We start from the raw sequence: 13,056 nt of genomic DNA, 5'->3' as shown, positions 1-13,056 counted from the left end.
TCTGACCTGGCAGAGCTCAGCCCAGCTACTATTCTTCTTTCCTAAAATCAAGGCATAAAGAAATTGAATAAAACTTGCCAAAATGTCACCCGCTGCCTCCAAAAGCAGATTAAAGAAGGGAGTGTCCAGAAATCAGGATGAAGAAGACTACTTAGAGAAGCCCCTTCTCCTATCAGTGGACCACCAGGGTTTATCTGGCTAATAAAATGATAATAGGCCTTTTTGTCATCTTCTTTTTATAATTTATACATTTAGATTTCAGTTAACATTTTAAAAATATCCAATCAGAATGACAGGCATTTCCAGAAGTATCAGTTTTTTTAATCCTCACCCTTTTACAAATGTGAAAACTGAGGCTCAGTATAGCTGTCAAGGAATTTTCCTAAATCATTGAAGCTGTAAATTTGGGACCTAAGTCTAAATCAGTTTCTCATTTTATCTTGGCTAACTTCTTAAAATTCTGTTTAGGGACATGGGGAGGGGGAAGGGTAAGCTGGGACGAAGTGAGAGAGTGGCATGGACATATATACCCTACCAAATGTAAAATAGATAGCTAGTGGGAAGCAGCCAAATAGCACAGGGAGATCAGCTCGGTGCTTTGTGACCACCTAGAGGGGTGGGATAGGGAGGGCGGGAGGGAGACGCAAAAAGGAGGGGATATGGAGATATATATATACGTACAGCTGAGGCACTGTTATACAGCAGAGACTAACACAACATTGTAAAGCAATTATACTCCAATAAAAATGTTAAAAATATATATATGAAAGCTATACTATAAAATAGATACAGTGATAATATATCTGAGAGGTGGAATTATGGCTGCTTTTTAATCTATTTTTGGATTATTTGATTACATGATTTCTCTATAAAGAATATGAATCCCTTGTGTAATAAAAGTTACTCAAAACCAAAAAAAAAAAAAATTCTGTTCAGGAAAAGAGGATAGAATGAAGGTTTGAGCATAGAAATCATCAAGAAATCACTGAAGATACTGGGCCTGTACTGCAGTTTCATTTGTAGTGGGTTTGGCTTACATTCTTATATTTAGTTTTATTTCTATACAACTATCAAAGAAGGAGAAAGAAGTTGGGTAATATTTGCATTTGCAACTAATTAAAGCAGAATTGCTTTTAGCTTTAACAAAAATATCGTTTTGTGATCTCAGATTAACATCTTTATTCTTTTTTTTTTTAAATAATAATATGCAATAAATTTATTAATGTGGCTATGTTTTCAACATAGTCATTAGAAAGATGCCTTAATTAGAGAAGCAGTGCTAGGAGAACCTTGCATAGAAAATCAAGAGACATATTTGGAAAGAAGTATTTAAATTACAGTGTCAATATGAACTTGCTACAAGCCATGAGAGCTGACATACAATTATTATGCCAGTTCTGTTCCTTAAATTAGTTGAACTTTCAATGCACGTTCATCTCTATAAATGTCTAGACATTTTCCGTTTCTTTCAGTATACTTACTCACTAAGCTGAGGAAAATTTTTATATACCAAAAACATAACAAAAGTTGCAGATAAGAAAATGGACACCAATATAAGAAGCGACATTCTTGCTGACCCAGCTTCTGCACAGGCTTTCTCCTTCAGGTGGTCTCCGCTGCCTGGCGCCGAGGGACCCTGCGGCCCCGCTACCTTGTCCCCCGGAGGGGTCGTATGGAGTGCCCCCGTTTGCGACCTTTCGACAACTCTGCCTTTCGTCATGGCTGCTGCAGGGAAGGACAACATCTTTATTCTTAAATGGAGCATAAATAACATTTATTGGCTAAGATTATTTGCAATAAACAAGACTGTTTACTGTTTACCACCTAGCAGATGACTATTTGTAAGTCTCAATGAGTATCCTAAAAGCTTATACTGAGCTCTCATTTTACCAGAGTGAATTTAAATTAACTTCAGCAGCCAGAATTAATGAAACCGGGTAAATGATGCAAAGATATTCCACAGGGTATTCTGTTTTAATTAGAGATAGAAAATGTGAGTCATTAGAGGTTTTTAAAAATGTTGCATTCTATTACTTTCTCATATTTTAAATCTAGGAATATAGATGAAAACTAAAACATGTTAGCCACCTTAGTTCAGTTTTTAATGTATATCAGCTCTGAATTTATATTGAGTGAATAGTAAAGAGTCTGAATGAAGAACATAATCTGGAGGCATTCAGGTACAAGTCATAAACTTTATTAGAAGTTGAGTATCTGTTAATTAGCAGGCAGCTATATAACTTAATTATAAAGCCACTACAATTCAAACATTGTAGCATTAGTACATGAATGAACACATATACAAATTAAACAGAAAAGAATATCCACAAATAGTTCTAAGTATGTCTGGGAAGTTTGATTGTGATAAAGTCAAGGTATAATCTTAAAAATTGATGCCTAGAAAACTACACACCCATTGAAAACTAAAGTCTGTACCTCACACTACATACCAAAATAAATTACACCAGTTGCACATGTAAGAAGCTTGCAAGTTGCCACTTTATCCTAACAAGATGCGTCTTTTACAAATGTTTTCTCCCACTCTGTGGCTTTTCTTTTCATTATCTTGATAGTGATTTTCACAGAGCAGAAATTTTCTATTTTAATGAAGTCTAGCTTATCAATTCTTTCTTTCATGGATTGTGCCTTTGGTGTTATATTTTAAAAGTCACTGCCATACCCAAGGTCATCTAGGTTTTCTCCTATGTTATCTTCTGGGAGTTTTACAGTTTTGTGTTTTACATTTAGGTCTGTGGTTCATTTTGGGTTAATTTTTATGAAGGATATAAAATCTGTGTCTAGATTTTTTTTTTTTTTTTTTTTTTTACTATGGACATCCAGGTGTTTCCGCACTATTTGATGAAAAGACTATCTTTGCTCCGTTGTATTGCCTTTGTTCTTTTGCCAAAGATCAGTTGACTGTATTTATGTGGGTCTATTTTGGGGCTCTTTATTCTGTTCCATTGATCTATTTGTTCTTTCACCAATACCACCCTGTCTTGATTACTGCACCTTCATAATAAGTCTTCAAGCTGGGTAGTGTCATTCCTTCAACTTTGTCCTTCTTCAGTGAGGTGACAGCTATTCTGGGTCTCTTGCCTCTTCTATGGACTTTAGAATCAGTTTGCCAATATCCATAAAATAACTTGCTGGGATTTTGATTGGGATTGCACTGAATTTCTATAGATTAAGTCAGAAAGAACTGACATTTTGATAATACCGAGTCTTCCTATTCATGAACATGCAATATCTCTCCATTTATTTAGTTATTCTTTGACTTCATTCATCACGGTTTTGTAGTTTTCCTCCTATAGAGGTTGTACTTATTTTATTAGATTTATACTGAAGTATTACATTTTTGGCAGTGCTAATGTAAATAGTGTGGGGTTTTTTTTAACCTATTCCACTTGTTCATTATTGGTATATAGGAAAGCAATTGCCTTTTGTATATTAACCTTGGATCCTGCAACCTTGCTATAATCACTTATTAGTTACAGGAGTTTTGGGTCAACTCTTTAAGATTTTCTACATAGATGATCATGTCATCTGTGAACAAAGACAGCTTTATGTCTTCCTTCTCAATCTGTACACTTTTATTTCCTTTTCTTGCCTTATTGCATTAGCAAGGACTTGCAGCACAATATTGAAAAGTTATAATAAAGGAGGACATCCTTGCCTTGTGCTTAATCTTAGTGGGAAAGCATTGAGTTTCTCTCCAGTAAGTATGATGTTAGCTATTGGTTTTTTTGTAGATCGTATTTATCAAGTTAAGAAACTCCCTCTCTATTCCTAGTTTACTGAGAGTTTTTCTCATGAGTACACACTGGATTTTGTCAAATGCTTCTTCCGCATGTATTTATATGTTTTTTTAATTCCTTTTTTTGTCTTGGATGGATTATATTAATTAATTTTCAAATGTTGAACCAGCCTTACATACCTGACACAAATCCCGTTTGGTCATGGTATGTAATTGTTTTTATACTTTTTTGGCTTCAATTTGCTAACATTTTGTTGAGAATCTCTGACACAATTTTTATCACATTTCTACTGTAAAAGGTTTGGGATTCTAACGAATTTAAGCTATTAATTAGTCTTATCAAATTGTGCTTTTTATTCAAAGATACACCATAGCAGAACCCTGAGGGAATGGATGGTGAATGGTAAGTCCTGAATTTACACTTCTTTTATTCTTTATACCCTGAACCCGTCTCTCAACAAGTATTTAGGGCTTCCCTGGTGGCGCAGTGGTTGGGAATCCACTTGCCAATGCAGGGGACACGGGTTCGAGCCCTGGTCCGGGAAGATCCCATATGCCGCGAAGCAACTAAGCCCGTGCGCCACAAATACTGAGCCTGTGCTCTAGAGCCCGTGAGCCACAACTACTGAGCCCACGTGCCACAACTACTGAACCCCGTGCGCCTAGAGCCCGTGCTCTGCAACAAGAGAAGCCACCGCAATGAGAAGCCTGCACACCGCAACGAGAAGCGGCCCCTGCTCGCCGCAACTAGAGAAAGCCCGTGCGCAGTAACGAAGACCCAACGCAGCCAAAAATAATTAAATAAATAAATTTAAAACAAAAAAAAAAAAACAAAAAAACAAGTGTTTCTGGTTGGTTTATTTTTTTGGAAATTAAATATAGCTCACTCCATTCATTCATTCAACAAATTCTACAGCAGAAGGGAGGCTTCTAAGGAGGTAGGGTGTATTAGTGGGGCTGCAGGTTATTACAGGGAATCCAAGCAAGGCCTCATAATGGAGACGGTGATATTTGAGAAAAGACCTATAAAAGTGAGTGGATGAGTACTGTAGATACTAAAGAGAACAGCAATTCAGGTAAAGGGAACAGCAAGTGAAAATGTCTGCCTACTATACTTGTTGAACATCAAGGACTAAAGAGTATAAGGTGTTTGGAAAAGAGTGAGCAAGGAGTAGAGGTGGAGGAGATGAGATCAAATACATAATGTGGAGGGTAATCATGTAGCTACTTTCCAGCATTTTAAGAACTTCAGCTTCAACTATGATGAAGGGGAAGACACTGAAGTCACATAATTCTTCTGACTTAGATTCTCAAAGGGTTCTCCGGCCACTGTGTTAAGGACACGTTTCAGAGGGATAATAGTTAAGATGACAGACAATGAAATCTTAATCCTGAGTGGTAATAGTGGAAAAATCGAGAAATTGTCAAATTCTGGTTCTATCTCAAAGATAGGGCTGACACATTTTGCTTCTGTATTGGATGTGAAAGGAGAGGGAAAGAAAAAAGTCAAAGATGAATCACATTTTGTAACTGAGCACCAGGAAGAATGGAGCTGCCCGTTTCTGTTTTGGAAAGTCTACAGGAAGAGCATGAGTGACTATGTGTGTATTTGATTGCAAGGTATATTAAGTTTGGGATGTCTATTAAATGACAAAACAGAGATATTCTGTTAGTAAGCAGTCTTGTTAGGTGGACCCAGTCCGTAAAGGAGAACCATCAACCTACCTAATCTGCTCAATTTGAAGACCCATAAAGGACTTTGGGGCATTAGTGTGAAGAGGGCTTCCTTTTGCGTTTGTCTGTATGTGTGTTATTTGCTTTGACACTGTGGTTAGGCTAAAGTAGCACTATCCTGGGCTTTCATCTTTGGCAACATTTTTCTCACCAAGAAGCTTTTTTATTGGGTTGACGCCAAATGAGTATTTGCCTGATTCTTCATGTCCTGATTCTTTAACTATTTTCCTAGTTTGAACAGCCACAAATTTGGTTAGTATTTGTTAATTTCACCCTTCAATGTGGACACACTTGAAGCCAAGTGAACTCCCACCAGACTGATGGTAGACTCCATCTGAGCATGCTCAAAAGAGCACAGAAGGTTGTCCACGGGGAGGGTACTATCAGAGGCTGATTGACAGTATCTGTGTTGTAGACCAACTTAAGGGCAAACACATATGGTTCTTACGCTTTCCTGCTCCTGATAATAGGCAATGGCAGGCTCTGGATCACAATGTTTGAACCCAGCAGGAATAGTTTTGCACTCTATGTGGCATGACTATGATAAGGGGTATGTATCTTATCTAGCATGTATCTTCTTTTTTATGCTACACAAATACAAGGCTGTCACTTTCTGAGACAATAAACTTTCTCTGGCTGTGACAGATTCAAAGCAGATGCCAAGTTAGAAACATTTCTGAATTAGGTGATTTGGGTTCCTCGACCAGGTTAAAAAAACAAAACAAAACTGTTTTTCTTCTTGCTTTCACATTTAAACAATATGAGTTAGTCTAAACTATATGACCAAAAAATAGAACTACTAAAATAACAGGCCCTTATCATTATTATTTTGATATAATAAATAATAGAGGTATTGTTTTACTAAGAATTACCAGCATTTAGTAATGACAAGCCAAACATTAAGCCTTTAGGAAATTTGTGAACTCCTTCATTTCTTACAATAACTCTGTCAGATTGGTACCAGTATTTATCACCATTGATGAAGAAACTCAGTTTCAGAGGAAGACACTGAGGCACAGAGAGGTTAAATGTAACCTGTCCATAATTGCCCGAGCTGCTATGCTAGTCTGCTTCGTCAACCACTATCACCACTATCACATTTCTTTAATTGGACTTTAGATTCAGATAAACAATTTTTCCTGGTTGCAAGGAAATCGTTTAACAAGCCCAGATTGCAATGCTTGAAATGCAAGTCTGAGCCCAAATCTGAGAACCCTAAACCATGTGATCACTAAAAATACTGAGTATCAATTCTGAGCCTTCTAATATGAGTTTGCATTTAAAATAACAGGTCCTATTAGGAATAAGTGTACAAATGGCATTCTAGGAGGGAATATATCCAACAGGTGTTTTAAATTCCTTTAGTGGCAATGAAAAAGTATGAAGGCATTTCCTGCAATACTAAATGAGCTGATTTCCTTTTGGTGGGTAAACACTGAACTTTGTATACAAAACTTAACCTGAAAGTATTTTCTAAGTATCTTGCTATTACTCTACTCAAAGTTAGCCTTGTTATCTCCTTTAACAAACAAGAATGGTAAGACACAGTCTCAGTCAGTATAGTACGGATAAATCATTTGCAGTCTTGGGGAAACTTGTACCTTAACGAGTGTCTTCAATTTGGGGAAGACAGGAATTCACAATTGCCATTCTCTATGCATATTACTGCCATATAAACTAACTCCAGCAAAAGAAAGCTATAGTTAGGTAGATCCTTTCATAAAGTGATGCAGTCACTCAGGAATACTTTATAACCTAAAATGACTGGACAGTCGGTAACCAATGAATTATCCTAATGCTGATTCATCTGAGAGGTCCTTTATTCCAATGACTTTCACTGCTATCCTTCTCTTTTCCTTTTGGGATTAAGAACTACGCATAAAGCCTTACTTACCCTAAGGTTCACCTTGTACCTCTCCTGTCATACAACTCGTCACTTTCCCCATCATATGCCACCAAATGCCAAAAAGAAATCTGAGTACTCTGCGGTCATGGCACAGGTATTTCTAAAGAGATGAACACCTGTTCAAAAATCACTAATCCGAGAATAAGTATATGGGGAAATGAACTGGGGACATGACGGGAATCAGCTGAAACTGTGAGAGGCCAGCAGGGCAGATATGTGTGTCTGTATGTGCCTTAAAGAATAATGTTCTCTACGAGAAAAAATGCTTTATTGCCCCAAACTTTAATCTAATTAATATCTGGGAATATATTTCAAGACCACTTGTATGTATGTGTATGTACATAATGTTAGCATTGTATATTATTTGTGTTATGTTCTCCCTTCTATTCATGGGAATATGTTGCCTTTAAAGTTTAACCTTTCTTGTTGATTTTGCACATGGATGAAGGTTCACACAGTAAGATAAGTTCAAGGATTTCTTTCTCCAATATCATTGATATGAATTCCTATTACTTAATTTCTTTTTGATAGATTTTCAGATGACAGTCCAAGATAGTTCTGCCAATGGAAATCACAGGACTACCAAATATGGAAAAGACTTTGGAACACTTACAGTGTGTTTTCATGGTCTGCATCAGAATTCTACAGAAGGCTTTTGGCTGAATTGGCAGTGAAATGAGAATGGAAAGTTAGTGTATCAGTTACTTTTCAGTGTGGTATTTTTTCTTTTCTACTATTCTACTATGTATTAGAAATTACGTAAAAATCAGGAGAAGAGAAATGGTTAAGAAAAAATATAATCTGTCATGTTAAAGACATTGGGCACTTACCTAGACTCACAGGTAACATGAGAGAACATGAGAGCTGGCTTGTGAGAGCTAACCTTGTTCCAATTCCCTCACTGTCTTGATGAAAAGCTTTGAGGCTCAAAGAAGGAAGTGACCCTGCCAGAAGCATACCATGAATCAGTGATGAAAGGGAGACTCCTTGGCTTCTGTAGAGCCATGCCTCTGTGCACAAGGTATTAAAGAAGCATTAATTAAATGCCCCTTTACCTAACAACATGCAGCTTAATCATAAGGTTTGGGCTTCTTGTCTCTTCTTTTCTTTTGCTTTCTCTTTTACATCCTTGGGGGCCTTAGTTTTTGTTGCTCTCTTGAACTGGATTTACAAGACATTTATTTTCACTAGCCCTTATTGTTTTGGATTGCAGGCTGAATTTTTAAGAAGTTGGGGAAGGATACTGAACTGCCAAAAGTTAACAGATTATTGGCAAAGATATAAAAATAATTATAATGCCAATTTCCCTGGGTATTCCCTGTGTACTTTAGGGGTAAAAATAGTATTTGTAAAGTGATTTCAAAATGTGCAAATATTACCTGTGGGACATAACCTACTGGTTAAGAGCACTAACTCTGAAATTAATTTGCCTGGATCTTTTTTCCCCAGCTCCACCACTTATTAGTGGTGGGACTTCAGGAGTGTTACTTCTTTGTGTTTCACTTCCTCTTTGAAAAACAACCCCCTCTTAATAACCTCACCCATTTTACAGAGCTGTGGCGTGGAGTTAATACAGGTAGAGTGCTTAGGAATCCATGCCACTCTTAAGTCTTTTAAAATCAATCTTACTATTGTTGTTACTACTATTATTATTTTGTTAGCTGTCCTTGAAAAAGTTTGCCAGCAGTACTCACTTGCTTTTCTTTTTGTTGTATATTCTCTACATCCCACTTAAGCGTTCTACCAAACCCTAAGAGGCTCTTTTCAGATATTTTACACCTCTTTACTTGTTTGTCACAGCAAAAGTAAAAGGAGTGTGGCTCCCCTTGATCGAACAAACCAGAACTTTGGTTTTCTCCCATTCATACACATTGGTGAACAGATGTGAATAAACGACTCCATGGGGCTTTCAGTCTGGAGCCAAACATCCAGGCTCTGTGTAACTCGACACTATTATGCACACATGTTGTTCCCTTAGGACCCAAAAGAATCTCAACTAAGCCCATCATTATTTCAGGAATATGAAGAATGCTTTTTGTGAAGTAGTTGAACATAACAGAAATACAAGAAAAGGCAGAGGTGTTTCGTATCACAACTTTTTGAGAAGTGCTCAGAGCTCTAAGATGTAGCTGACAATTCCCCCATCAGCTAATGCTTTCAAAGTTACCATAAATTTCACCATAAATACATCTTTTCAGCAATGGCAATGACGCGGTGACTATACTGCTCAATTCCTCACAGTGTCAGCATTAAATACATTAAAAGGGTAAGTTAAAATATCTGTCTGATTGCTTCTGACATAACCCCGAGATCTCTTTTATTTCTGTACTCCATCAATTATAATGTGGAACATTAACACAAATTATTTCTAAACACTAACAAGCAATGTAGCAACAAGTGGCAGACAATCAAGGGGAATTTTGCCATAGCACGGTGCTTATTTTGTTACAAGCAGGAATGCAAACCCAAAGGATGTAATTTAGAGGAAACTCTGTCCTGTCTATTCTCTAGGAACTAGAACAAGGAGACTTGAGAGAAGATGATTCTGGGTAAATCAAACCGTTTTCTCCTAATTACAGCTGAATAATAGGGAGCAAACTCCCATGGAAGGCTGTGACCTGCTTGGAGGAAAGTTAGGAGGTTGCCCTGGTTAGGGTCTTTCATATACAGTTATTCAAGCTCAGACTTGATCATCTGTCAGGGATGCTACAGTAGGGAGAGTTTTGCCGTAGCTGTGAGACTCAGCAAGATCACTTCCAACTCTAAAACCTACAGTTTTAATTTAATCACCAACACCAGCCATCATTAAGAGCGACCTCAAATAACTCCAAATCTGTTCATCTACTCACATATTCTTTACACAGTCAACAGGCCTCGAGTGATTACTACATGCCAGACACAGTTCTTAGACACAGAATAAGGGATAAGAAAGGTAACAACCTCTGTCACTGTGGGGCTTGTGTTCTTTGGGAAGAAGTTCATCTAAATACAAAGAGACATCAAAGATAATATTTGTTTTGATTATTATTCTGTGAAAGAAGTAAGGTAATCTGATAAATTGGGACTAAGTTAGGCTAGTAGGACAATCAAGGAAAAAATATCTTTAAGAGATGAGTGCCAAAGAATAGAAAGGAATCATTTATGGACAATTTTTCTGGAAATAATATTTCCAAAACATGGGAACAGCAAATACAAAGGCCCTGAGGCAAGATGAAGCTTAACTACAATCAAGGAACAAAGAGAAGCTAAAAGGTTAGGTCAGGAGATAACCACGCAAATTTACACCAGCTGGTCCCTAATTTCAAGTCTACGTGGATATATTCTTGAGGTGAGTTAGACATATATATCACCCAAAAAACAAAAAAAAGTTGACTCCAAAATTACCCTGGAAATTCTGAGTGAGACTCTTTACAAAGGCACAACCATATTAAAGATGACAGCCATCATTCTCCAAACTCCACTCTGGCCATCACTTGCAGGCATTTAACGGGGGTGTTTAATATCTCTAAAATATTGGGCAGGAAGAACAAACATCCTAGCATGTCTGCACCGTGCACCTAGTGTCTCACAATTGAAAAGTAGCTGGAGCTCACCCTGCTGATGGCTTTTCCGGTTTTTTTTACCTTTTATTAAGAGTCCCATCTCTTTTAAGAACTGGGATATATTTTTTGAGGGAAATAAACTATACGAAAATTCAACTGACAGAGATCATACTGTACTTGACTTTTCTGTTCTTTGCTACATTTATTTGTTGAGACAAACGTCTGTTCTTAGCCTTTTTGTAATGGCTCTGTTAAATAGAACGGACACACCGTACACTGCACATACTTAAAGAACACAATTTAAGTTCTGAAATATGCATATACCTGTGGAACTGCCAACACAATCAAGAAAAGGAACATATCCATCACTTGCAAGTGTTTTTATGCCTCATTCATAAAGCCCCTTTTTTTCCCTCACATTCCACCCCTCCACATCCCCAAGTACCACTGATACGCTTTCTATTGTTAGAGATGTGTTTGCAGTTTTCTAGAAATTTATATAAATGGATTCACACAGTGAGGACTCTTTTATCTGGCTTCTTTCACTCAATGTAATTATTTTGAGAGTAACTCATATTTTTGTGGGTATCAATAGTTTATCACTCTGTTTTGCTGAGTAGTGTTTCACTGTATGAGTATACCACGGTATGTTTATTCATTTGCCTGTTGATGGGTGCTCGAGGTTGTTACAATTCTATTAAAAATAAACATGCTATGATGATCCATGTACAAGTCTTTGTATGAACATATGCTTTCATTTTTCTTGCATAAATATCTAGGTGCAGAAAGGCTGGATCATACGGTAGGTGTATGTTCAACTTATAAAGAAACAGCCAAACTGTTGACTGAAGTGACTGTACCATTTTCCTTCCCACTAGCAGTGTAAAAGACTTCCAGTTCCTACACTGCCTCACCAATACTTGGTGTGCTTGGACTTTTCTAATTTTAGCCATTCAATAGGTGTGTAGTGGCATCTCCTGGGGCTTTCATTTTCATTTAGATAATAATTCATTACATTGAGCAACTTCATGTGCTTATTTGCATCCGTACACCTCCTTGGCAGGATCTCTTCTTAAATATTTTTACCCATATTGTTAATTTAAAAAAATTTTTCTAATTACTGAGTTTTGAGAGTTCTATACGTGTTAGAGACACAAGTCTTTTCAGGTATATAATTTGTAAATATTTTCTTCCAACCTGTGGCTTTTCTTTTATTAATAATGGCTTCCAAAGATGAAACCCAATTTATCACTTTTTTTTGTTTATGGATCTTGTTTTTGGTGTCATCTCTAGGAAATCTTTGCTTAACCCAAGGTCAAAAAGATTTTGTCCAAGTTTTAGAGATTTATGTTTTGATCTACATTTAGCTAATTCTTTATATGGTGTGAAGGAGGGATCAAAGGTCATACTTTTGCATATGGCTATCTATGCACAATATCCGTGTGCTATATGCTTCCAGCACCATTTGTCAAGAAGACTATCCTTTCTCCTCAAAATTGGCTTTGCAGCTCTGTTGAAAAATCAATTGTCCTTAAATGTGTGGATATGTTTCTGGGATCTACATTCTATTTGACTGACGTATTATATCTGACTCTTGGTTATAATATATTCTTTCACTGATGTCTTTTCACTTGCTCATGTACATAGTCTCCCAGTAATATAGCCTTACCATTTGACTGGACATACCTAGGTATACCTGAAATGCATTTGATAAATCGATGGATCTTGCACTCAAACTAGGGTTACTTTCCAAAAACACTTAAAATGTTGAGGTGTAAAAACTATGTATTCTACAGCCTTCCTGCCTCAACCAAGTGTACATTAACACATCCCCACGAGCTATTTTGCATGTATATGGGGCTGTAGAGTCTGGGGAGTATGAGAGTGGTATGTGCTGTCTATCCCAAAAGATCATCATATGAGGCAAAGGAAACATTAAGGAAATAGATAGGAATAGTCAAATGCCAAATGTTAAAATATTTCTCATGCGTTTTTAATATTTACATTGAGATAAATAAGCAAATTATTATAAAATAAAATACAAAACTTTACAGAATATTTCAAAATGCTCTTTTTTGCCAGACGCAACAAGACACTAGGAATAAATAGAGGAATTT

At 36.8% G+C, this 13,056-nt stretch overlaps 1 protein-coding gene across 3 annotated transcripts in view; it reads right to left on the bottom strand.

The window, feature by feature from the left end:
- LOC133091089 (transmembrane protein 41B-like) overlaps positions 1 to 13,056 on the bottom strand; it is a 79,097-nt gene that overhangs the window by 16,094 nt on the left and 49,947 nt on the right. Inside the window, exon 3 of one of the 3 annotated variants that reach the window (XM_061189954.1) lies at positions 1,578 to 1,725. The exons of the other annotated variants lie outside the window; for them this stretch is intronic. Within the exon in view, the coding sequence (XP_061045937.1) occupies positions 1,578 to 1,725 (148 nt within the window). The remainder of the gene's footprint in view (positions 1 to 1,577; positions 1,726 to 13,056) is intronic. 3 annotated transcript variants of the gene reach the window in all.

Source organism: Eubalaena glacialis, chromosome 4 (assembly GCF_028564815.1).
Source record: "Eubalaena glacialis isolate mEubGla1 chromosome 4, mEubGla1.1.hap2.+ XY, whole genome shotgun sequence".
In the NCBI taxonomy this organism is placed as follows: domain Eukaryota; kingdom Metazoa; phylum Chordata; class Mammalia; order Artiodactyla; family Balaenidae; genus Eubalaena; species Eubalaena glacialis.
The sequence above is the reverse complement of the archived record's forward strand: the minus strand, read 5'-3'. Positions and strand labels throughout refer to the sequence as shown.